General features: G+C 41.7%; 1 protein-coding gene across 2 annotated transcripts; it reads right to left on the bottom strand.

Annotated features, from left to right (window-relative positions):
* Nucleotides 1-6741: 6741 nt before the first annotated feature.
* ldlra (low density lipoprotein receptor a) lies at nucleotides 6742-24257 on the bottom strand. Of its 2 annotated transcripts, none has more exons than XM_048521954.2 (18): nucleotides 24129-24257; nucleotides 17885-18007; nucleotides 17545-17667; nucleotides 17050-17430; nucleotides 16667-16789; nucleotides 15459-15581; nucleotides 14867-14986; nucleotides 14623-14748; nucleotides 13908-14079; nucleotides 13073-13300; nucleotides 12699-12817; nucleotides 12304-12443; nucleotides 10760-10901; nucleotides 10117-10269; nucleotides 9537-9725; nucleotides 9345-9422; nucleotides 8816-8976; nucleotides 6742-8067 (listed from the first exon to the last, which is right to left on the bottom strand). In XM_048521954.2, the coding sequence occupies exons 1-18, from the start codon at nucleotides 24217-24219 to the stop codon at nucleotides 8032-8034; spliced, it is 2628 nt and encodes an 875-aa protein (XP_048377911.1). In that variant the 5' UTR covers nucleotides 24220-24257; the 3' UTR covers nucleotides 6742-8031. The 2 variants fall into 2 exon arrangements, with proteins under 2 accessions (XP_048377911.1, XP_048377912.1); XM_048521955.2 differs by having other exon boundaries at nucleotides 9345-9419.
* Nucleotides 24258-25347: the final 1090 nt, after the last annotated feature.

The following is a 25347-nucleotide window of genomic DNA, read 5'->3' as shown; positions in this document are numbered from 1 at the left end:
TTTCACCTGAATTACAGAACAGCATGTTCACATCAAAAATGAATCTAAACCAAAGCGATTTTCTTAGTTTCACAAAGGTTCCAGTGTAAAAATGAAAAGCCTGTGAGATTTCTGAACTTTAAGATGCTCCTGATGTTACCTCCTGATAATGATATACATGTTGAGACTTGGGTGACACTGACAGTCAGAGGTAGCGCTATCCAACATAGCATTCATGATTCACCCCTTGTAAAATCTGAGACCCGTGCACTGAGTCATAGGCATAGAGTATTACAGCACGGAAACAGACCCTTTGGTCTAACCAGTCCATGCCAACCATCATCCCAAACTAAACTAGTCCCATCTGCCTGCACTTGGCCCATATCCCTCCCAACCTTATTATTCATGTATTGATCTAAATGTCTTTTAAATGTTTTAACGGCACCCGCATCCATTGATTTCTCTGGAGAAGCATTTGACACACAAACTACTCTTTGCGTAAAAAAAGTTGCCCCATTGGCCTTCTTTAAATCTTTCCCTACTCACATTAAAAATACGCCCCCTAGTCTTGAAACCTCCCATCCTAGGAAAAGACACATACCATTAACCCTATCCATGCCCCTCATGATTTTATAAACCTCAAATCTCAACTTCCTAAGCTCCACTAAAAAATATCCCAGCCTATCCAGCCTCTCCTTATAACTCAAACCTTCCATTCCTAGCAACATCCTGGTAAATCGTTGATGAAACCTCTCCCACTTCACAATATCCCTCTTAAAGCAGGGACAGGACTGGACATAGGACTCCAGAAGAGGCCTCAACAATGACCCACACAACCTCAACATAACGTCCCAACTCCTATACTCAAAGGTCTGAGCAATGAAGGCAAGCGTGCTAAATGCTTTCTTAATCACCCTGTGTAGACTGATTCAACTTCAAACAATTACGTACCTGAACCATTAGGTCTCTCTATTCTAATAACACTACCAAAGGCCCCACTTTTAATTGCGTGAGTCTTGTCTTTGTTTGTTTTACCAAAATGCAATACCTTGGATTTATCCAAATTAAACTCCATCTGCCTCTCTCTGGCCCATTAAGCCAAATTCATCAAGGTCTCTTTGCAATAATGATCCTCACCCAAAAAAGGTTGTCTAGATTGTAGGTCAACTAACTATCATGACCAAGATAACTGGCAAACTTTCCCCTTCCCTAGTTTGGGACCGCAATCAATTATAGTGATTCTGCTATGATCAACCAGATCAGTGCTGTTCAGTGAGATTGAAGCAGGAATCTTCTCATAAAGGAAGTCTTGCATTTATAGTGTATTTTCAAGACATCGCAAAGCACTTTGCAGTCAATGTAATGTGTTTAAGGTTTGGTCACTGTTGTAATGTAGGAAACTTGGCATCTAATTTGCACTTAGCAAGTTCCCATAAAAAGCAGTGCGATCATGTCATAGACTCATTACTGCACCTGAAGCCATTTGGCCCGTTTGATTAATGCCAGTTCCGTGCAGAGAATTACGATATTCCAATTTCCCTGCTCTATCCCCTTAACCTTGCAAGTTTATTTCCCTCAAGCGCCCTTCTAATTTCCTTCTAAAATCCTTCATTTTACTTCCTTGTAAGCAGTGAGTTTCACAATATTAAATCTCCCCTCAATCCCTTACACTCCAAAAAAATCTGGTTTCAAATTATTTCTAAATAAACGTTGACCAGGATACTGTCGAGAATCTTCTGCTCTTAATCTAAATAGCAACATGTGATCCTTAATTTATTTGACAGTAGAAGGTGCTTTGGTTTAACATCTGTTAATAGCACCTCTGACCGTGCAGTACTGTGCTGAAGTGTTCAAGTGAAACTTGATGCTTCAATCTGCACATTCAGAGACAAAGGGTTTTCCCTCACCTCCTCCCCAGGACATTAAATTTCAGTGATTATGCACTGGCTCAGAATATCTAACCAAGAAAAGCACACAGTGGTGGGGAGAGATGCATCTTCAACTATTATACAGGGAGGCAGAGCTGCTTGTAGTCTGGTTAATGAACGGGGCAAGTTTAAACTTGTCAGGCTTACTGAGAAAAATGCTCTCATTTTACAGCCTGTTGTTTTCAAGCTTTGTATATTAGTCAAATAAGAGACTTAAAAGTACCAGCTGAGGTTCTGTTCTGCGCTGTATGATTCTATACTATGTATGTCAGCTATTTAATGAAGTGGGGCTTGCATTATTCACTGCAGATCATTTGGGTCATTGTGCCTGCACAGGTTATTTGAAAGAACCAGAGATTTAGTTCCACTCCTTTGTTCTTTTCCCATTTGCATCATAACACTTCTGACAATGTTGACCAAAATATCTACAAATACTGGCTCTTGGTAGTACTTTTGATCCGGGGGCGTTAGTTCAGGTTTCACCTGCCTCAAACGTGTCGTAGCAGTTCCAAACAGTTTGGTTAAAACTAACTATGACTACCAGGTAATCTGCCGGGTCCAAGTTGGCAAGCTTTTCTATAAGATTCCATTAATGCTAACATGACTGACTCTTAACTGTCTTAGCAATTGCCTCAATTAGAGGCAGTTAGGGTAACCAAGTAAATTTGTGGGAACACCCATAATCCTTGAGTGATGGTTTTATTTGAGGCATATACCTTGGCCAGGACAATGGCGAAAATTTTCCTAAGCCCATTGGTATTTAGAAGAATGAAAGGTGATCTTATTGAAATGTAAGAACCGGAGGTACTTAATAGGGTAGTTACTGCGAGGCTGTTTCCCTGTGTGGGAGAGACTAGAAATTCAGGACACTGTTTAAGGGTAAGAAATCTCCCCTTCATGACAGATTTTATTTTATCTTAAAGCTTCTCTAGTATTTACAATTATCTCCCCTAGGATGCATTTGGTGATCAATGGGTCAGTACATTTAATCAAGGCCGTGTAAACTGGATATTTGACAAGGGAGAAACATAGAAAGCAAGAACTGGAGTAGACCATTCAGCTCTTCGAACCTGCTTCGCCATTCAATATTATGATTGATCATCCAACTCAGTATGCTATAACAAATTGTGGAACTGGATGAACACAGCAGACCAAGCAGCATCTTAGGAGAACAAAAGTTGACGTTTCAGGAAGGGTCAAGGCCCGAAACGTCAGCTTTTGTGCTCCTAAGATGCTACTCGGCCTGCTGTGTTCATCCAGCTCCACACTTTGTTATCTCGGATTCTTCAGCATCTGCAGTTCCCATTATCTCAGTACGCTATTCCTGCTTTCTTCCCGTACTCTTCAATCCCTTTAAGACGTGAACCTTATCTGATTCCTTCTTGAAAACATTCAATGTTTTCGCCTCATCTGCTTTCTGTGGCAGTGAATTCCATAGGCTCCCCAATTCACAATGGCGTGAAGGAGGGATTTCTGGAGTTTGTATGAAATGGTTTTCTGGATCAATACACTGAAGAATAATTGAAGAACAGGCCATCCTCCACTAGGTATTGTGTAATGAAAAAGGAATAATTGTTAATCCAGCTGTATAATCCCCCTTTGGGGAAGAGTGGCCATAATATGGTATAGCTCTTCATTAAAATGGAGTGACACAGTTGATCCTGGGACTAGGGTCCTGCATCTGAATGAAGAAAGCTACAAAGGTACGATATGCAAGCCGGCTACGATGAACTGGGAAAGTTACTTAAAGTGATGACAGAGGCTAAGCAACAACAGGTGTTTCAAGAGTACTTGGAGGAATTGCAATATTCCTCATTTCTGTCTGTCACAAAAATGAAATGAGAAAGGTGGCCTGATCATAGTTAACAATAAAAATTTGGATGGCATTAGATCCAAAAAAAAAGGGGCATATGAATTGCCCAAAAATCACACCTGAAGTTTGGGCATACTGTAGATTTCGGTGAAGGAGGACAAAGAAGTTGATTAACAGGAAGAAAATAGAATACAAGAATAAGTTTGAGGGGAATGTATCGATAGAAACTTTTATAATCAGTTGGTATGTGAAGAGAAAAAGATTAGTGAAGATATACGTAGATCCCATACAATCAGACCATGGAAAAATATTAAGTAGAACCAAGATGGCAGACCAATTAAATACATATTTTGATTCTGCCGTCACAAAAAGAGGGCTCAAACAACATCTTAAATGTTGAGAAGCATAGTGTAATGAGAAGGAGGAACTGAAGGAAGTCACTATCAGTAGGGAAATGATGTTGAGGAAATTAGTAGGATTAAAGGCTGATAAACCCCCAAAACTTGATTTGCCCCATTTACATGCAGACTAGTCATCTGTAACACAGCTACCTTTATGTGGTACGTGAGTGAAGAGATCCCAGGTTGGTAAGAAAGGAAGATAAAAAGATTTTTTTTAAAAAAGGTAGGGTTAATACAAGACATGATCTTTATTGAATGGTGGGAGAGCCTTGAAAGGAGAACCTCTTTTCCCTGATCTCTCACCAGATCTTATGTAGGCCTGAAAGATTAGATCAAAGACCAATGTTTCATTCAAAGGACAGCACCTCCACCATACGGCACACCCTCAGTAGTGCAACAGAATTTCAGCTAAGACATCCAGTTATAGGAAGGATATGAACTCGGAGAGGGTTCAAAAGAAATTTACCAGGAAGTTGCTGGATATGGAAGTCCGGACTTTTTAAATACTAGAGCACAGGATGTTGAGAGGTAACCTTATTGAAGTTTATGAAATAGAGGAGTATAGACAGAGTTAATGTCAGTTGTCTTTTCACCTGGGAAGAAAGATTTTAAAATTAGAAGGCACTTATGGCAAGAGATTTTAAAAAAGGCATTTTAAAAAAAAAGGGCTGTTATTATGTGGAATGAACTTTCAGAAGTGTTGGATATGGGTATAATTACAACGTTAAAAAGACATTTGGACAAGTATGCAAAATAGATTTGTAGGGATACAAAGGAGCAGGCAGGTGAGACTAGTTTAGTTTGGGATTATGGTCAGCATAGAATGGTTGGACTGGAGTGTCTAGTTCTATGCTGAGACGATTTATTCCGCACAGACTCAAACTCCTTTTTCTCCTTTAAATCCACCAAAATATAAATTTTGTCCATGGTGCCATTCTGTTTCTTTAACGGAAGTCCAATATGCTAACATGATCATGTGGACTATCTAGTATAGCAGCCTTCAGAGAGCAGCAAACTCCATTATCGTCAGGGTAGGTGCTCATATTAGCAGGCAAACATGCAGTTGTTTAAAGTTAGATGGCTAGCATTCACATTAGGTCATTCATGTGTGGAATGCAAGTATCATTAGCAAGCCTAGTATTTCGTACCCATCCCTACATTTTCCCTAGTGGCAGTGAGCTGCTTTAACCTGGAAGGACAGGAGCAGTAGAAACATGGGAATGCCACCACTTCCCAGTGCCCCTCCATGCCACACCCCATCCGGACGTATAGTGCTGTTCCTGCATGGTCACTGGGCTCCCATCCCGGCACGCACGCACACGGTGGGCCACAGCAGTTCAAGGCAGCGCACCCTGACGTCCAAGGGCCAAACAGGGTTGGGCAATAAATGCTAGCCAACTAGCAACACCCACATCCCAAAGGGCATTTATACATAGTCCAAAAGATGGTGCAGACTTAGGAAATGTCTAAATACTCCTCATTAGAAACATAGGGCCTTGAGAGAGTGATTTGTCATTTGAACTTGCTTTAAGCACCACCTTGAATAGATTCAGGATAAATGCAGCTTCTGCCGTTTAAAACGTTTGTGAAGATCACCAAATAAGCATGTTCTCATTTCAAGTTTGGTCATAGAAGGAAGCATACCCTGTCAGATCCTCTCACAATTCAAAAGTGGATTCCAAATTAACATCTTTATAGACAGATGCTCAGCATTGAAGCAGCACCTCAGGCTAAACTCTAACCCAAACATATCCTAAATTGATCTAGTCCTGTTGGCCAGCATATCCCTATCAACTCTACCCATTCATGCAATGCTCTAGATGGCTTAAAATGTTGTAATTTTACCACCACATCCTGCCTCCTACATTCAAGGAAATTTTTATCCTAATTGCTAGGCCTTGCTGTATTCCATGTGATCTAACCTTGCTAACCAGTCTACCACAGGGGACCTTTCCAAAATGCTTTGCTGTCTGTATGGGCTTCAATGTCAAGTGCTCTGACTTCAAGCTTCCATCACTTCAGATGAAAAAACCCCTTGTTAGAATTAATGTGCTTCTCCTTGACTCACTGAAAACTATGGGCAATTTCTATTCAGCATGGTGAAACAGGAAATAAATATTGACTGCCATCACATTGTGCACCCAATAAAGACAAGGTGGGTGTATAAAATGTTTATGACAGAAGAATCCTGGACCCATGTTTGCAAAGTTTTTCCCCAAAATATTGAATACTTAATACCATGACATCTAGTAAGTTTTATTTTAGTTGATTGTCAGAAAAAACAATTACAAAAAGAATACAGTCAAAAAATTTAGACTAAATCATTCACATGGTCCCAAACATTTTAACAGATGGAGGGGAGGAACAGAAAAAGAATTAAAACCCTTTATTCAGCAGTTAGGCAGAAATTATTAGGACACAAAGTTGAAGGAAAAACCACATACAATCTAAAAACTGAATTAGACACAGCATAAGATTGCCACGTTTTTGGGAGGGGGGAGGGGGGGAGGGGGGGAGGGGGGGGGAGGGGGGGAGGGGGGGGGAGGGGGGGGGAGGGGGGGGGAGGGGGGGGGAGGGGGGGGGAGGGGGGGGAGGGGGGGGAGGGGGGGGAGGGGGGGGAGGGGGGGAGAGCATCAGACAAGCATGTAGAATATTAACTACACTGTCTGAAATGGTATTGGATCAGGCTAAAATCACAAAAAAAAAGAAACCTCACCGATTGCAGGAGCTCCTACATTTACTTGGCCAGTAGAGTGGGTGCCTGACCTTCAGTGTAACAGGCTCCACTTTAAAAAATTTTTTTTTAATAAATAAATATATGCTCTGTGTAAATCTATGTAGAAAGACAAATCCATTCTGATAGGCTGTCAGAAAGCAGCTTCTGTAAACATATACATTTTATAAACAAGACAGAAGGAAAAAAGGTTTGCTGTGCACATAGGACTGGGTACATATTTAAACTCAGCACCAACACCTTGAAATATACAAAGGCTGCACAAAAATCAGGAGGAGAGGCTGAGATACTGGGTAAATAAATTAAAAACATTAACTTTGCAGTTAAAAACTATTCCTTCTGAAAAAACAAAACACCATCTGTACAGTATATACATATTCACAAAAAAAGCAAGCTTGGTTTATGGTCTGGCACCAACTTTTTGGAAGCAAGTCTGTCAGGCTCAGTAGTAAGGGATAGACATGCCCCTATAAAGTACAGGGGATGATGGCAAGTATCCACACTATCTAACACAGCCTTTATTAAAGTCCAGTGTATTCCAATTCAATGCATGATTATATACAATTCTAGTATTGGTGAATCAAGCAAAACGCCAGACTTCTTGAAAAACATTTGACAAACAACAGGTTGTAGAGGATGGTGAGGAAAATGCCACCTTAAAACTGGCTTTTGTCCCTACACGCAACCATACATGGAGAATGCATGCAATTTACCAAACAGCGTAGGCACAACTCTGATCGATCACACACTCACACACACAGTCCTTCTCTTCAGTCATTCAGCAACTGAAAACTGCACCAGTGTCTTCTGAATTGTCAGAAGTAAATCAGACATCTTCAGTCAGGGAATTTTTATAAAAAATTTCCAAAAGAAAATGTTTTTGCCCTTAACAAGAACTAAAGCTCAGTCATTTCCAGAGTGTCTCTGAAAATCCTTCAAAATTATAAAAACATCCACAGTAACAGCACAAGTGCAAAAAATTTAAAGTAACCTAACCAAAAACACCATGTACATGGAGTGGCTATGCTGAAATATTTAGAAGAGGGAGTGTTTAAAAGAAAATAAACACAAATAAACAAACATGACAGTACTGTAGGGTATCTGCAAACAGCAGAATTAAAGTCTAGGTCCATAAGCAGCAAATCACTCCAGAGGCACTTTGTCAGGCTCCTTGTATCAAGCACCATAATCTTCTAAACTCACAACAGCTCTCTGCAAAGAGAAAAACAAACTTCAGTTAGATTGAAATGGAATAGTTTAAAAAGGAGTTAGTGGAGAGGATTAGATTCCCTACAGTGTGGAAACAGGCCCTTTGGCCCAGCAAGTCCACAATGCCCCTTGAAGCATCCCACCCAGACCCATTCCCCAATAACCCGCACACCCCCTTGCTTTTAAAAGCAAAACAAAAAGGGCAGGGGAGAAAGAAGAGGGAAAAAAGTCAAATCGCAAACCTGTCTGAACTTTTAACCAAAACAGTACAGAAATGAAACCCAAAAAAATTGAAAGAGAATGGGTTGTCATCGATATTTATTTAATACAAGCCCACTTGCAGTCAACCTGTGCACTGTAGACCTGCCAGTGTTTGGTGGTACCAAGATAGTATGTGTCATATTTCCCCCAACTGTTTTGCTTTGCTTAAATAAGAAAATACAGCTTGTATACATGGAGGGATGAAATTTTACAGAAGTTAAAAAGCCACATTCTGTGCATCACAGTGCAGCACTAGATTCTGCACACAGATTTCTAACAATTTGCCATATCCAATCTTAGCAAAAAAAGTTTTGCTTTTGTTTTTGGACTAAACAAGCTGATCAGCAAGTTAAAACAAGCTATTCATGCAACACCAAGGGTGAACAATCGCCAAGGCTGAGACAGATGGCCAAAAGTACATTTTCATACACTACTACAGGACTGGCTGAAGCAGCAATAAAGTTTTTTTTAAAAAAAAGTGCTTCCTTACCGTAGGATAAGTGTACCCGACTTGGTTCCGGGTGATATGTACTTCATCATCTTCAGTGGTTTTCTGGTAGACGGGGTTATCGAAGTTAATACTGTTGGTGTTCTTCAGTTTCCAGTTTTTCCAAATGAAATAAACTGCAGTAGCAAGCAATGACAGGATGGCTGGAAAGGAAGGAGGAGGAGTTTAACCATCACATGCATGGATTTCAGCAGAGCATGAAGGTGTTGGACAGGGTAGGATATAGTTATTTTTCTTAAAAACTGACACCGAAAATGTACACTCCTATAAGTAACCATCATTTTCCCAAAATCAAAAATCACTACATTCTATGTAAAGAGTGCACCCCATCTGGGCAAAAATTGGCAGTCAAAAGGGGACCTTGGGTAATACTAGTGTTAACACCAAGAGCTTGACAAAAATATCACAGGCTTTCCAGTAGCCCCTCCTTTAGAGGGAGTAGTTTCACTGGGATTTACACAAGCCAGAACTACAATTACTTCATGTGCTCATTTTAAGAAACCCTACTTACCAAGGGGCAAAACAATCCACAAGGCATTAGCTCCTCTGTGGCCTTCTGTAGCTGCTTTAACTGCAATCTCACCCCCTGCTGAGAAAAATTAGAACAGTAAGCTGCCTGAAAAGTCCTCCACTGGGAGCATGGGCAATTTGTGCAAACAAACTTTTTTTAAAAATTCACAAGTACAGAAGTAAAGGTTTGTACCTTGATGTGAAACAGTCAGCATCTCATGACCAGTAGGGAATGCTGAGTGTACAGTGCTGTCTGAGGAAACGTTGGAAGACTGGGAGATCATTTTCCTCATTGTAGTGGAGCTGCTGGTTGTAGCTGTCTTAGCATGGTTAGGATCATTTAAAGTTTTGTCTGTGTTTAACTTGGTAGGCATGACATGAGCTAAAAGGAGGGTTAAAAGAAGTTGGTCAGAGGATGCATCAAAAAAATTTAACGTAAAAGCACCCAGTGTAAAGTGAATTTTAAAAAATTCAAAGAAATATTTCCTTTCAAAAAGCTGAAATCTCCATTTCATCTACAAAAAGATTTCCAACAGGCTCCCCAGTATCCTCCTACACCCTTTTTTGCCTCCTGAAAATAGGATTTCCTTACTTGAAGGAATCCAGAAAAGTCTATTATGGAAGTTTCCAGGTCTTGGTATACATTAGAAATGGAGGCACTTCAGGACTACCAACATGATTTATAGTGTATTTTGTAGTACTTACCCACTCAGTTAAACAAACCAATTAACCACTCAATTAAAAAGATCCATTTAGATTAGTAAAACACTAACCTGGAATACATTTTCTCATGTCCGGCCCCAGCTGCATGCCATCAGGGCAAACGCAAGTGTATTTTGGAGAATGAATGTTGATCTGTGGTGCTGGAAGGCACAAGTATTCACAGCCACCATTTATCAGCCCGTTCTGTTCACACCAGTTAATACCTGGAAAAAGGTGGGGAAAAAAGTATAGGTTACATGTTTTCAGAAATATGTAATGCAACTACCTTCATTTCTGTGAATAAATAAGTGAAACATTAAGCGATTCACCATAAGTTACACAATGAACTACATTAGGAGGTACAAATAGGAAACAGAAAAAGCAAGTTTTATTTTGGGGTGGGGAAGGGGCAGTCTGCTGCTCTTTGCAAGATCTGGAAATGGAGCAATGCAACAAGAAATTTACTGCAAACAAACTAGATGTCTACATCCGGCAGAATGCCTAAGAATGGCAGAAGTGCCCCACACAAATCGTTCCCTCGATTTAAAAAAATTCCAGTTGAGGGCTACTACTACTACCACCACGGGTACTAAGAGTACTGAAGGGCAAACCACAGTATTATTTGCTTAAAATGAGGGGTCCACAGTGGGCCAAATAGACCCGCGGCATGCTCTGGAGCTCATTTGAAATCATGACATCCTTAAAACTATTAACCTTTGGGTTGGCGGAGATGATGGTAGAGAACAATATCTTGAGGAACATCAAGGTTCTCAACGACTGTTAGAATATCGCCTCCTGTGAGTCTGTTGGCACTGAAAATGGCTTCATGATCAATATCAGTCCAAAATATCTTGTCCTAAAAAAATGCAAGACAATGTTTGTTTTAAAAAAAATTGCAATCAACAAACACATCTCAAATGCTCAACTTCACTGGGCAGCTTTTCCCCTTCTGTTGTTAGGCTTCTAAAACAGACCTCAAGTTTCAAACCTGTTTGTAGACCTTTCCAGCCATAACTTTGAACAGAGAGAGAAATATTAATCAATGACCTTCGTATGTTATGATCTGCAATATAGTGTATACCGTGAGGAGATCTCCCCCAACCCTGCCTCCCCCAGAGTTGTCTAACAGATGACAGCTCCTTACAAATGGATTTGCAATGTGAACAGAAGGCCATTTTCAATAGGTATTTTTATAACCTCTCAGATTTCATCACAAAAAAGAACACAATGTAGACTGCATAATCTGTGGCTCGTTTATGTGTAGATGAGCAGAGAGATCTTGGTGTCCAAGTACACAGATCCTTGAAAGTTGCAACCCACGTTGACAGGGCTGTTAAGAAGGCATACAGTGTTTTAGCTTTTATTAATAGAGGGTTCTGGAACTCGATCCAAGAGGTTATGCTGCAGCTGTACAAAACTCTGGTGCAGCTGCACTTGGAGTATTGCGTACAGTTCAGGTCACTGCATTATAAGAAGGATGTGGAAGCTTTGGAAAGGGTGCAGAGGAGATTTACTAGGATGTTGCCTGGTATGAAGGGAAGGTCTTGAGGCCGTTTTCATTAGAGAGAAGAAGGTTGAGAGGTGACTTAATTGAAACATATAAAATAAATCAGAGGGTTACATAGGGAACACCTTTTTCCTAGGATGGTGACGGCGAGCACAAGGGGGCATAGCTTTAAATTGAGGGGTGAAAGATATAGGACAGAGGTAGTTTCTTTACTCAGAAGTAGTAAGGGAATGGAACGCTTTGCCTGCAATGGTAGTAGATTTGCCAACTTTAGGTATATTTAAGTCATCACTGGATAAGCATATGGACGTACATGAAATAGTGTAGGTTAGATGGGCTTCAGATTGGTATGACAGGTCGGCATAACATCGAGGGCCAGTGCTGTGCTGTGATGTTCTATGTACAAGTGAAATTTTTGATTTTAAAAACTTTATCCTCTATGGCAAGAGAGCAAGTCAACCAGCAGGGGCTGGAGTCACAAAATCAAGTTGGGAAGAGGACAAAAAAAGGACAAGGCCACACTAGTTTAGATTTTATTTTTAAAAAGTGCAATTAAATTTCCTCTACTGCAGTGAATTTAAATTTACATTGACTGATTGGTCCAGAAACTAAAGTTACCATCACACTATTCTATCCCTTGTGGTTAGTTACTCGCCCAAACACCTTTCCTACAGCTCAATGCGAAGTGCAATTCAAATCCAAGTTATCACGTTCAAAGGACCACTCCCAGTTCTGCCCATCAGCTACTCACCTCAAACAATGCGATGGAGAAGGGATGAGTCAGTTTCTCTGGAGAGATGATCAAAGTTTTCCTGTTGTCTCCAGCAACACCAATACTAGACAAAGTATGCAGCTTGGAGTCCACCCAGTAGAGCCGCTGATTCACCAAGTCTGAAACAAGCAGAGCACAAATCATGACTAGTCCAAATAAGGTAATATTGTCACTCTTCTCCAATTACTGATGATTATTGCAAGAATCGCAAGCTTCCAAGTGCAGAACCACACAGTGCTTGAGATTTGGCAAAAAAAACTGATCTGCCACTATAGTTCCCATATCTCCCAAACAGTTGTTAGATTGATAGCACATTGGAAGATGGAAAAAAAATATACAAAATCAAGTCAAAAAACTTCAAGGTCTGTACTCACCCAGGGTGATTCCATTTGGCCATTCAATTCCTGCAGTTACCAGTTGCATACGGTCCACTCCATTCAAACCTCCTTTTTCAATCTTAGCAGGGGAGCCCCAATCACTCCAATATAGGAAGCTGGTGGGAAGGGAGGAATGTCAGTAAGTAAACCATCTTGAAAAGATGCGTTGATATAAAAAGAAGTAGTGACAGATCAATTTCTGGGTTCTCAAGAATGAAATCACTATTTCTAGCATGTCTGTAGTGGAAAATTATAGAGAATTGGATAGCTAGCCTCAAATCCACAAAAGAGTTACATCAAACTGCAGTCCAACCAAAACTGAAGGCTTCAGTTTATTTAGATGCCTCTAGCAGTGTTAAAGGTTTTCTTACCCACGAACTGGATCCACTGCAATAGCCCTGGGCTTTGAAAGTTGTTCTTTGATTAGAACTTTCCTCTTTGTTCCAGCTGTGTTAGCTACAGAGATGGTGCTGGATACAAAGTCTGTCCAGTATATGTTCTGGTGAATCCAGTCCACAGCCAAGCCATCTGGTGCCTGGATTTCAGTCTCAATAACAGTAGAATGATGGGAAGAGTTCTCAGCTTTATCCATGTGGGCACTATGAAGGCAGGAAAACAAAAGCATATTAAGTTACTGGAGATTAGGGATAAAATGAATTTTGGTAGCTATGCTGTTTGAGGAGACATTCACTACAGCATTCAGATACAAAGTCTCAGTCAAGGACTTCAATGAATCCCTAGTGTGGAAGCAGGCCATACAGCCCATCAGGTCCACACTGACTGTCTGAAGGGCATCCCACCCAGGCCCACACCAGTATCCCTGCATTTCCCATGGCTAACCTAGCCTGCACACCCCTGGACACGATGGGTAATCCAGCATGGCCAATCCACCTAACCTAGACAACTTTGGGTCATGGGAGGAAGCCCGAGCACCTGGAGGAAACCCACACAGATACAGGGAGAACTTGCATACTCTACAGACAGTTAGATGAAGGTGGACTTGAACCCTGGGTCCCTGGTGTTGAGGTAGCAGTGCTAACCACTGAGCCATTGCAACACCCATATTCCATTGCACAAGTGGAAGAAAAAGGTCTCCAGAACATTAATGTAACACACAAGGTATACAGCTAATTGTTCAGGGTTAAAAGTATCCTCCTTCCCCCAACCCCAACCCCCTTCTCATCCCAAGCTTCTGCAGCAACTCACCTGAAAATTTTTTTCTGAGACAGATCAGCCCAGTAGATCTTGTTTGCAGCCACCTCCATGTCTAGTGCCACGACATTCTTCAGCCTGGGGATCAATTGTGTATATTCACTCCGATCAAGGGTAAGCTTTCTGACCTCATGCCGATTGGTGAAAAACAAGTAGGCAACCGTACCTAAAGAACCAAAAGCAAAGAAGGACCAACAAAATGAATTTAAAAAGTTCATGAACTCAATTAGTTAACTAACCATTTTGTAAGTTAATTCTAGTTTAGAAAAATTAGGAGGATTCCAGGTCATGCACTTACAGGTTATTAACCAGAGTTACACATACACATTTACAGACAGTGGTGACTGACCCTGCAGCTTTAAATTTGTTGCCAGTCTACACAAGTGTATGTGCAACATGTTTTTGCATTCCATGGGATGAACTCGACAATTTTGACCTTGAATGCTGGTAGGGAGAAAAAAAACAAACAAACAAACCAAAAATCACCAATGTTTCAGGTTTTTTTTTGGGGGGGGGTGGTGGGGAGGATAGGGTCAAGGAGAGCAGGGCAAACGGCTCACGTGAAGCCGATAAAATCAGCCAATGGCTGCTGACAAACCAGGGCACTCAAGGTATTTGATTGACCTTGATTTCATCCAGATGAACAAGTGTTTGATCCAAGAGTGCTAGAACTTAAAGTCCATGGGAGATTCTAAGAAGTAGTTCTTACCAATAGCTTTGCATTGCCTGGTCACTGGGTCCATATGATAGTCTTTCTTACACTCACACTTAAATCCTCCTTCCAGGTTGATACAGTTTTGGCTGCATGTGTCTGGATTCTCACACTCATTGATATCTGAAAGTCAGAAGATAGAGGGGGAAAAACCAAAAATCAATCCTACACCAAAAGCTCTTTAGTACAGCACAAACTAGTGACAACAGATATTGGACAGGAAGAGATAGTTTATTCATACCCTCACACTTTGCATTATCAATTAGTCTGAAGCCAGGACGACAGAGACATTTGTAGCCAATCTTCAGATCTTTGCAGATGTGAAAGCAGCCACCATTGTCATTCAGACATTCATTTTCACCTATAAACACAGAACACCACAAATGGAATCAAAGCCATTAGGCTGGACTTAATTCACCAACCATCATCAGGTTACAATATTGTAACTGAATCTTCATCTGATCCACATACTCCAGTTGCTCCCAGCCTTACTTCAGTTGGGCTACCTGCTCTCCACTCAAATTGAGGAAGAAAAATTCAACTCACTTCAACATTCTCATCAGCTCATTCACCCTATAACATAGCTTCTCTAGGTCTTCAGTGAGTGACTATTTCAGGTCATAACTCTGACCAAATCAAGCACCTACAAAAAAACTTTCACTTTCTCCAATCCAAAACGAAAGCCACAGATTTTGCCTGTACTTGTGATCCGAACACTTCACTCGATAATTTAAAAGGAACCAACAAAATAATAAAAAAACCACACAACTCTACTTATAAAGAGATTACTCAACAGGAGCTTAAACCACAAGACAAAAAAGTATTTGACATACCACACTCTTTCAAGGGCTCATCAGACCAGTCTCTGCAGTCCCGCTGATTGTCACAAACTTTGTCCATCATTATACATTCACCACTTGTGCATTTGAACTTGTGTGGAGACTCACACTTGGTCACTGAGTGAGGTTTTTTTGGGGGGGGGGGGGGGGGGGGGAGGAGAAGGGAAGAGAGAAAGAAGAGAAAAAAAAGTTTGTCAGTGACGAAACTGGTCACGTTTCCCCTAGCATTCATTCGTCAGCAGGCATTTGTAAGTGTGCTAACAAAGTGCCAAAAAAAAAAAAATTATGCCTCGGAGATAATGGGAACTACAGATGCTGGAGAATCCAAAGATAACAGAGTGTGAAGCTGGATGAACACAGCAGGCCAAGCAGCATCACGGGAGCACAAAAGCTGACGTTTCAGGCCTAGACCCATCAAAGAGGATCATCCTCTCTGATGAAGGGTCTAGGCCTGAAACGTCAGCTTTTGTGCTCCCGAGATGCTGCTTGGCCTGCTGTGTTCATCCAGCTTCACACTCTGTTATCTATGCCAAAAAAATTCTCTTCTGTTTAGGCCAGAGGATAGCCCTGCTGCTTTTAACACTTAAGATTTTAGCTCCTTCTCCAGCCTATGTTACTTCAGCTCATGGGAACAGAAATGATCGCTAGGGACATAAGCTGTTCCAACGTGGTTTTTTTTCCTCTTGGGGGTGGGGGCGGCACATAGTGGTAAGGGAAGAGGCCAAGTGCTTCTATTCTTAAGAATAAAGAAGGAACCAAACTGTCCTCTGGCTTACCAATCACAGTCACAACATTGACACTGTATTACACAGTTACCAGACAAGTGGTTTGGTATTAAAAAAGATAGTGGGAAAGCTTAGTCAAGTAGGTCAGCTACCACAAATAAAAAAAGGACCCAGTTTTGTAGAGAGCAAACATAAAAAGCAGAGGAAAGGCAAGACATACGTGAAAATAGATCTAGTATGGATTCAACATTCTCCACAAAACAATTGCAAAAGTCATGACACTAGCCATAGACACCTAGCTTAAAAAAAGGGGGGGGGGGGGGGGGGGGAGAAGAAAAAAAAAAAAAGTTGGGGGGGGGGGGTTAAGTTGAGAATTTTTTCAGCTCATTTTAACAGTAGCTAGGCCTACAAGAATCTGCAGGTCCAGGTCAATATTTCAGTCAAGAATTTAATAGGCAATTATTACAAAACACTCACCATTTACACAGCCAACTTCGTCGCTCTGATCATGGCAGTTGAACTCCTTATTACACTGGAGGCTTCCATGAATACAGGTCCCATCATTACACTGAAATTCATCTGGCCGACAAGTTGTCACAGCTAAAAAATATTTAAAAGAGCGTCAAGTTTCTTATCTACATCCAAAAGCAAAACTCCATTTTTAAAATCAGTAATTCAGAAGTACTTCAGTGTGACAGGTAAAATTTAACTACAAACAAACTCAGCAGTCATGATCACCACAGTCCTCAGATGCGCTGCAAATTGTGGACAAGCTGAGAACTGTTTGAATACGAAGATTCAAGCAGGAAATTGAGATACAGTGAAAGTTGGCCCCAAAAGGACACAATAATTGCACTTACCACAGCCTGCTTCATCAGACTGATCACGACAGTCTACACCACCATCACAGCGCCATTTCATGTGGATGCACTCTCCACTGCCACAATGGAATTCCAGGGCAGAACAGGGATTAGGTGGTGCAAAGGTAGAGGACCGTCCACAGTTCTGTGGCCACTCATCTGACTCATCAGGGCAATCTGGATCGTCATCGCAGGCCCACAGCTTTGGGATACAAAGCTTGCTCTTGACACACTGGAACAAGTGAGGTCCACAGGTCCGCTCTGGACATGCCTCTTCGTCACTGCCATCAGCACAGTCCCTGTCTTCATCACAGACAAACTTTGAAGAGATGCAATTCCCATCATGGCATTGGAATTCATGGTCTTTGCAGACATGTGCAGCTAATGGGTTTTTTTAAAAAAAAGGACACGCAGTCAAGAGACAGTTTATGTTCAAGAACATTAGAAAAGCACCCTGCAAATTTGAGTGAGCATCGACGAGTCAGGTTTACTTACGACAGTTCTCTTCATCTGAGCCATTTTCGCAGTCCTTTTGGGAGTCGCAGCGCCAGGATGTGGGGATACACTTGTTAACACGACCACCACAACTGAACTCAAGAGCACTACAGGTCTTATTCTCTGAAAGATTCAAGGTTTTAAAAAAAGATTCTGAATCTGAAAGAGCGTGTACAAAAATCCTTAAAACAGCCAGATTATACAAAGATATTTTAATCTGAAAAGAAACTGAAGTGTACATTCACCCTCATCATTCCCTCAGAGAGTGAGGGTGCTCAAGCAGTAATGAGTGGATCCTACTTCTGGTACATTATGCGCACAAAAAAAATTTAACACTTACTACACGTCTCCAGTGACTCATCTGAACCATCATCACATTCAGACTGCCCATCACACAGCCAGTGTACGCGAATACACTTTCCATCACCGCATTGGAAGTGATCCTTATCACAAAGTCCAGTCACTGGAAGAACAAGAGAAAAAAGGTCACCCTAAAAAAAAAGATGCACTGACAGCAGGGAGTGGGTGGGGGGAGAAGAGGGAAGAGGAAAAAAAATTAAGCTAGAACAATCGCAATTCCTGCTGGGATCTCATCTTGCGATGAGAAGAATCTGAAAACTGTGCAACATTTTTGTACTAAAGCTAGTTTGAAAATAAACATAAGAACCAGGGGTTTTTACATTTTTTTGAAAAACACATCAATAAGACATTTTTACATTACCAAACTGCCATTTAAAACAACGGCAGTTTGGTAGAGGGGAAATCCAATATATTTTCCCCAGGTGAGACCATAAAAATCTTGGCTCACAAAGGCATCAGTGGGTTGGAGTGAAAATGGTAGAATGGGAAGAAAAGGGTTGAGGTGTTGGACACAAAATTTGAAGAGCTCCCATGAGCATTGGCAAGAGATCAGGCTCACCACAGGGGGAAAAAGTACTCAGTGCCACAGCAGCCAGTCAGCATCAACTCTACCTCAACAGGTTTTACAGCACAATGACAGCTGCAGTTTCAGGCCAGTTGTCATGTGGACTTTAAAGTTTGAGGATTGCACGAGAACAACCCTTTCTGAATAAAAAAAGTATCAAACCCATTCATAAAAACAGCTCATTCAGAAAACTTCTCTCCACTTCATCTCTTACAAGATTCGGATTAGTGTCACTTTAAACCAAGTTATTTCTTCTAGATCTAGCTCCTCAAAAGAAGTCACTGAAAGCAGTTTTTGATTGGGCAGCTTGACATATTAGGATTATTCCACAGCACAACATTGTGGGGCGAAGGGCCTGTACTGTGCTGTACTTTTCTATGTTCTATAACTTCAGGACAAAAGAAAATCACAGGGACGAAATTCAAGCTAACTTCCCATCAAGTAGAAAGACAGCATTTATTGAAGAATCCCTAGCCTGGTCTCTACCACATTCCAAAACACTCACTGCAGCAAGTTTTGCTCAGGCAAAAATTCCAGCTTAGTTATTTGTTTCTAGATAGAAACTTTTACTTGCACTGACTCACTAGGAGAGTACTCAGCTGTGGTGCACACATCACCCATTTGCTGCTGAAAGTGGGCTGACAGGCTCTCAAGCAGGGATTGGCTTGCAGATCAAAGCACACTTCAAAAGTGACAAACGTCATGACCCCACCTACTGCCACTCATTAGGAAATGAGTACAGAAATTAAAATAGAATATTCAAACAAGTTTGTGTGCCGCAAATATTGCTGAGCACTGATATTTTGCCAGCCAGCTCACAGGGTATAAAGCACTAGGTAAATTGGTAAGGTTGAACTGCTGGGGGGCACAGAAAGAAACCACTGAAAACAAAGCACTTCTCTTCAGAGACAGAGACATAGCAAACAAAAACAATAACAAAGTGCATAATCTGATGCTTTGGCAAAACAGTATGTGTCTGGCATGCTTCACCCATTAATGGTGAATGTACATAGCTAGTCAGTCATTCTGCTCTCAATCTGATGTCCGGTTTGTCCCTATTGACCAACACCGTCAAGTTAGTGCTAAAACGGGAAGCTTGTATTAGTTGGTTGCATATTTGGAGCCTAAAACACAACTTCTTAACCTGATTACAAAAGTGTAAAAACCTTAAAGAGTTATAAAAGCTTAAAAAAGGGACAAAAGTCAGAAGTCCCACACTTCTTTCTGAAGTGTAAACAAATTTCACATCACTTTCACTTCCTCCAAGCATAAAACTAGTTATCATCTTTAGTAAATATGCTAAAAGACACCATCCAACAGATTTCTCAACCAACTTCTGAATTAGAATTCAAGCAAGCACAATCACTGGCTTGTCATCAGTAGTTCCTAGGTTGAATCAGATAAGCAATTAAGTGCAGGAAAGTACCAGATCAAAGAAGTCAACTTGAATCTAAAAATTTCCCCCTTTTTAGAACTGGTTGATTGTTTCAATTCAGAGTGCTGCCCCCATATTCGAGACCAATTCTATTCCTTGAGTCACTGCCACCCACAGTGCTGACACTTTAAAACTGGATATCCTCTGAAACAGCACTATTGGTTGTTATGCAAGCACAGATGTAATTATACACCACAACACCCCCCCCACCATCCCCCAAAAACAAACTAGACAGAATAGCAGCAAGTCTCCCAGCATCCACAAGATCATCATTCCTTGGCACTTGAATTAGTGACCAGAGAATCTTGGTAGACATACACCATCTGTCCAAAGGGCACTGACGCTGGTCAACCAGGTTATCAGCAAAAATCCTGTAATGTCTGACATAGCAAAAGATCAGGTACGAACTTGAAAGTCTCGTAGTTGTCCTATAACGCTTAGCTGCTCACCGCATTAACAAAGCCTCAGGATGGAGGAAAAACATGCATGGTATATTGTTAAAGTAGGGAATCATACAAGTTACCTGAAAAGTAAAAGAATAGGATAAGTAGATAGAAACAGATCAGTTCTGGTAAAAAAAGCATAGATGATTAAAAATGCAGTAAAACAAACCAATAGGTAAAATCAGAAAGAAGAGTGATGGGGAGGGGGCATAATAAAGTTTGATAGGAAAATGAGAATGACCTATTAGTGCACCACAGAGCGCACTGGTTGAACTGAATAGCCTGGTGTCTATTGACAGTCAGTTCTATACACCCGCAGCCTGGACAAGCTATGCAAGGCAACAAGTTTTATTTTAAGTGTCTTACTTATCATAAAACCTATTATACCGCATTTTTAGAAGACAAGCTACATGATTAAAAAGCACAAAAGATAATTGGAGAATACACCCATTAAAGTTATGCTGGTAAACAAGACATCTCACCCTATTACACAGGTTTTGCATCTTGGCTAGTTACATGATTTTAGATAGGAGACATTAGTTACTGATGCAAACTGCAGTTTTACATGATTCACACGTGCACAAGTTACCATGAAAAATTTGGCTATGGCATGCCTCTGCCCAACACAATGTACACAACTAATCTCCCCCACACACACACACACACCACAATTTTCTCAGAATCAATAACACATCTAATAGTATGGAACTCCAAACAAACTTTAGGTCTCAGTCAGCAGAGCAACATTAGCCTTATTTGGATACCTATAACCTGGGGAAAATTAAGTAACAAATGAACCAACTTGAGATGAAAGATAGCAGTTGGATCAGAAAAATAACAGCATTAGTGGTTGATTTAGCAAACTGCATTTCAATTCTGATCTCCCTACTATGGGGGGGGGGGGGGGGGGAGGAGGAGGAGGAGGAGGAGGAGGAAATACTGTTAAACCTAAAGGGTGCAAAAAAAAATTTACAAGGATGTTGCTGGGGGTTTAAACTGTTTGAACTACAGGGACAGACTGAATAGACTGGGGCTATGTTCCTTGGAGCATCAGAAGTTATAGAGGTTTATAAAATTAAGGTGGCAAACAGATAGGTTGGAAAGCCAACTTTTCCAGGGTAAGGAGAGTCCAAAAACTAGATGGCATGGGTTTAAGTGAGGGGGGGCAGGGGGCAAGATTTAAAAGGGACACAAGGGGTAACTTTTTCAGATGGTGGTGCATATATGGAATGAGCTGCCAGAGGTGACGAAGGCAGCTGGTACAATTACAACATTTGAAAGGCATGTGGATGGGTCCACGAATAGCAAGGGTTGAGGGGAATGTGGGCCAAATGGGACTAGATTACTTTAGGATATCTGGTTGTCAAGAACAAGTTGGACGAAAGGATCTGTTTCCATGCTGTACATCTGATTTTATTTTGAGACATTCAAGACACTTAATATGAACACTCAAAGAACTAGCATTATCTTAATCTCACAAATTACAATTTAGCAGTACCTCTTTCGCTACTTATTTCCTAGTACTTTTGACACCCTTTTTCCACAGAAAATAACTGCACTACAAGAAGTGGCACCACTAAAAAAAAAGCAGGTGCTGCAAGAAATGTTCATTTCTACCATATTAGAAGATGCTTAGCTCGCAAAAAAGGTAGTAGGCTCCTATCTTGAAATAAACATAACAATGCTGGATTCATTTCAAGAAAGGTATAACCACACACCCTACAGGACTGTCATACTGCTGCGCAAGCTTGGACCTTTGCTCAGCTTTTGGAATGGATCTGTTCTTGTCACACATACCTAGGTACATTGAAAAGTTGATTTTGTGCAGTACACGCATATCATACCATACAAAATGCATTAGGGCAAAGAATACAACATAATGGCTGGAAAAAAGGAGCATAAAGAGCAAGATTAACATTAGGTTTGAAATTTGAGGGGTCCATTCACAAACCCAGTAACAGCAGAGAAGCTGTTCATGGATCTGTTGATAAATATTTAAGTTTGTGCATCCTTTACCCAATGGAAGAGGTCAAAAGAGATTACAACTGGGGTGGGAGGGTCTTTGATTAGGTTGGCTACTTTCTTGAGACATGTTTAAATGCACATTAAAAAAATTAAAATCACTCATTTTAAAAGCTTTACACAGGAGGAATTACTATAGCCTTAGAGTTGAGTACTCGAGTTTTTGAACTGGACATAGTGAACTTCATTTTTCCTGTTAAATTGTTTTTTAAAAAATGGGTTGGCACCGGAGCATCACATCTCAAGTTCCGCTTCCTTTCTTCATCCAAAGGAGTGCGGAGACACTACTCTTCTTTAGAGTTGCTTTACAAGTTGATACTTTAAGCAGTTGAATGGGCACAGTGAGCTTCATTTTTCCTGTTGCCAACTTGTAAATACTCCGAAAATTACTAAGTGCAATACGGGGTAGTGTTGATCAACAGCAGTTTAGTCAACAGAAGATAGCCTGATCGAACCATGCTAGGTCAGCCAATCAGAAGCCACTTATTTGCACAAGTCATCAACATGTTTTAAAAGGAGTGGTCACGATTAAATTGCATATAGTTGAGGAAGTACACGACTCCCAGCAAATAGTTCACAGGTTAAGAGCCAAAAGGATTGATTAATCATATGGTTAACTTATACCACTTAGTCCCACCCCGAATGAATGCTTTGTGTTCATCATGCCACCCATTCTAATAAAAAAAGCTTTGGATGATTAACTAAACTATAGCATTCACAGCTGTACTTCCCAACTGAACAAATTTTACGAGCACCATTAGATAGCAAGTCAACATGGTGCTGCTTGCAAAGCAAGTCCAAACAACTGAAATGCCTTTTCACTCCTTTCACGAAGGAAACAGAACTCAAGATGAGCGATAGTCCAATCGCCACCCGAATAGCCATTCTTTAAAGCCAGTTAACAGGCACTTGGAGGTTTGAATTGAAAGCAATAGCCAGTCAACTCTGCAGCCTGGAAACTGAATGAAAAGTTCACAGCTTGTATTAGCTGAACAGTAGGTGGGACGTTTAACCAGGCAGGAAGTAACAAGAAAAATCCTTTGATCCACGTACCACTTTTTATGTAGTTCAAAAAGAGCTAGCAATCCTTTTAGCTACAAGAGCCGGTGGAAGAGTGGCCAAAATCGCACAGAAGTATAGACAGAGAATCAGAAGCTTTTACTAACAGGATTCTTATATTTAAGAGACAAAAGAAAAAAAAAAACCAATCATTCAAGGGGCTCACTTTAGCCACCCACCCTCCACAAGACGTTCCGCTGTTCCAACTAGAATGCCAGCGTAGGGGGTAAAACCCGTAGGGATGTGCGTGTAGGGACCGGGGGCAAACAGAGGTCACAGAGGAGGAGAAGACTGCAAATCCCAGAATGCCTCGCCCGAAGGCTCCGGAACGCGATTGGTTCAAATTGGGGACGGGACGTGGCCATAGAATCTCCTGTTCGAAAAGAAGCCAATCAACAGCCGACACCGGCGCCGCACGAGCCACGGCTGGGCGGAGAAACCTAACGGTCATCGGGAGGACACCACAGTTGGGACCCCCATCGAGGACGAACGGTCCTGAGAGCGTAATAAGGAAGAAAAACATAACCCAGTTTCCTCTCCTCCTCAACCTTTCCTCTCACCATCCCTTCCCTCCCCACCAAAAACCACCTCACCTCCTCATCCTGTCAACAGTGTCTCTCTCTTCCCCCCCCCCATTCATTTACAGGACGCGGCTGGTACCTGTTACCTCACTTTCTAACATACACACTGATCCACTTACCAGCAGCGACGGCATCACCCAACAAGCAGGCTGTAAGAAGTGGCAACAAGAGCAAAACGATCGCTTTCTCCATGGTGGCCGTTAGGTACATGCCGGTTCCTCACTCAGCGAATATGAAGCAGCCCTCCCGCCTATCCGGGTATTTGAACACGGGGCGCGAGCCGGCGGTGGTGTGATTCTTAGGCCCGCCCCCTTTAAAGAGCTAGGCCACGCCTTCTCTCCCTCCTCCATCCAAGACCCCGCCTGAGCAGCCCCCAGTGTCACGGAGGAACATTTAGTATATATTGTAGGAGAGAAAGGAAAGCCGCTGAGGCTACACCTTGGGAGTACGTGGTTTTTTTCCAACAAGACCCTTTCTTTAAAGTTAATAAATACTGAAATCATTTAATTCAAAGAGATAATACTCACTCCTCTGCAACAATTATATAGTCCCTGTATCATATTAACTTTCTGCCCTTCTCCACGACCTTTTCTAATAGAATCCCGAACAGTGTGGAAACGCCTTTTGGCCCGACGAGTCCACACCGAACCTCAGAGCATCCGACCCAGGCTCATCCACCTACATCCCACCTAACTGACACATCCCTGAACACTATGGGGCAATGTAACATGGACAAATCACTTAGCCTGCACATCCTTGGACTGTGGGAGGAAACCGGAGTACCCAGATTTATGACAGTATCAGAGATAATGGGAACTGCAGATGCTGGAGAATTCCAAGATAATAAAATGTGAGGCTGGATGAACACAGCAGGCCAAGCAGCATCTCAGGAGCACAAAAGCTGACGTTTCGGGCCTAGACCCTTCATCAGAGAGGGGGATGGGGAGAGGGAACTGGAATAAATAGGGAGAGAGGGGGAGGCGGACCGAAGATGGAGAGTAAAGAAGATAGGTGGAGAGAGTATAGGTGGGCAGGTAGGGAGGGGATAAGTCAGTCCAGGGAAGAGGTGTGGGGGCAAGTGTAGCATTTCCTGCGGTTGCAGGGGAAGGTGCCGGGTGTGGTGGGGTTGGAGGGCCTCTTAGGGCGGTTGTGGCGGGGGCGGGGTGTGAGGGATGTGTTGCGGGAAATACGGGAGACGCGTTCAAGGGCGTTCTCGATCACTGTGGGGGGAAAGTTGCGGTCCTTAAAGAACTTGGACATCTGGGATGTGCGGGAGTGGAATGTTTGTCCAAGTTCTTTAAGGACCGCAACTTTCCCCCCACAGTGATCGAGAACGCC

This window comes from Stegostoma tigrinum, chromosome 35, assembly GCF_030684315.1.
Source record: "Stegostoma tigrinum isolate sSteTig4 chromosome 35, sSteTig4.hap1, whole genome shotgun sequence".
NCBI lineage: Eukaryota > Metazoa > Chordata > Chondrichthyes > Orectolobiformes > Stegostomatidae > Stegostoma > Stegostoma tigrinum.
Note: the sequence above shows the minus strand (reverse complement) of the source record. Positions and strands in the feature narration are given on the sequence as shown.

What these genes read in the sequence shown, in the direction of transcription:
- ldlra (XM_048521954.2), bottom strand. Translation starts at nt 24,219, where the DNA reads ATGTACCTAACGGCCACCATGGAGAAAGCGATCGTTTTGCTCTTGTTG. An exon ending in CTCAGATGAAGAGAACTGTC is followed by an intron (nt 17,431 to 17,544) that starts GTAAGTAAACCT and finishes AAAACCCATTAG; the next exon opens with CTGCACATGTCTGCAAAGAC. An exon ending in GTGGATTGTTTTGCCCCTTG is followed by an intron (nt 8,977 to 9,344) that starts GTAAGTAGGGTT and finishes CTTCCTTTCCAG; the next exon opens with CCATCCTGTCATTGCTTGCT.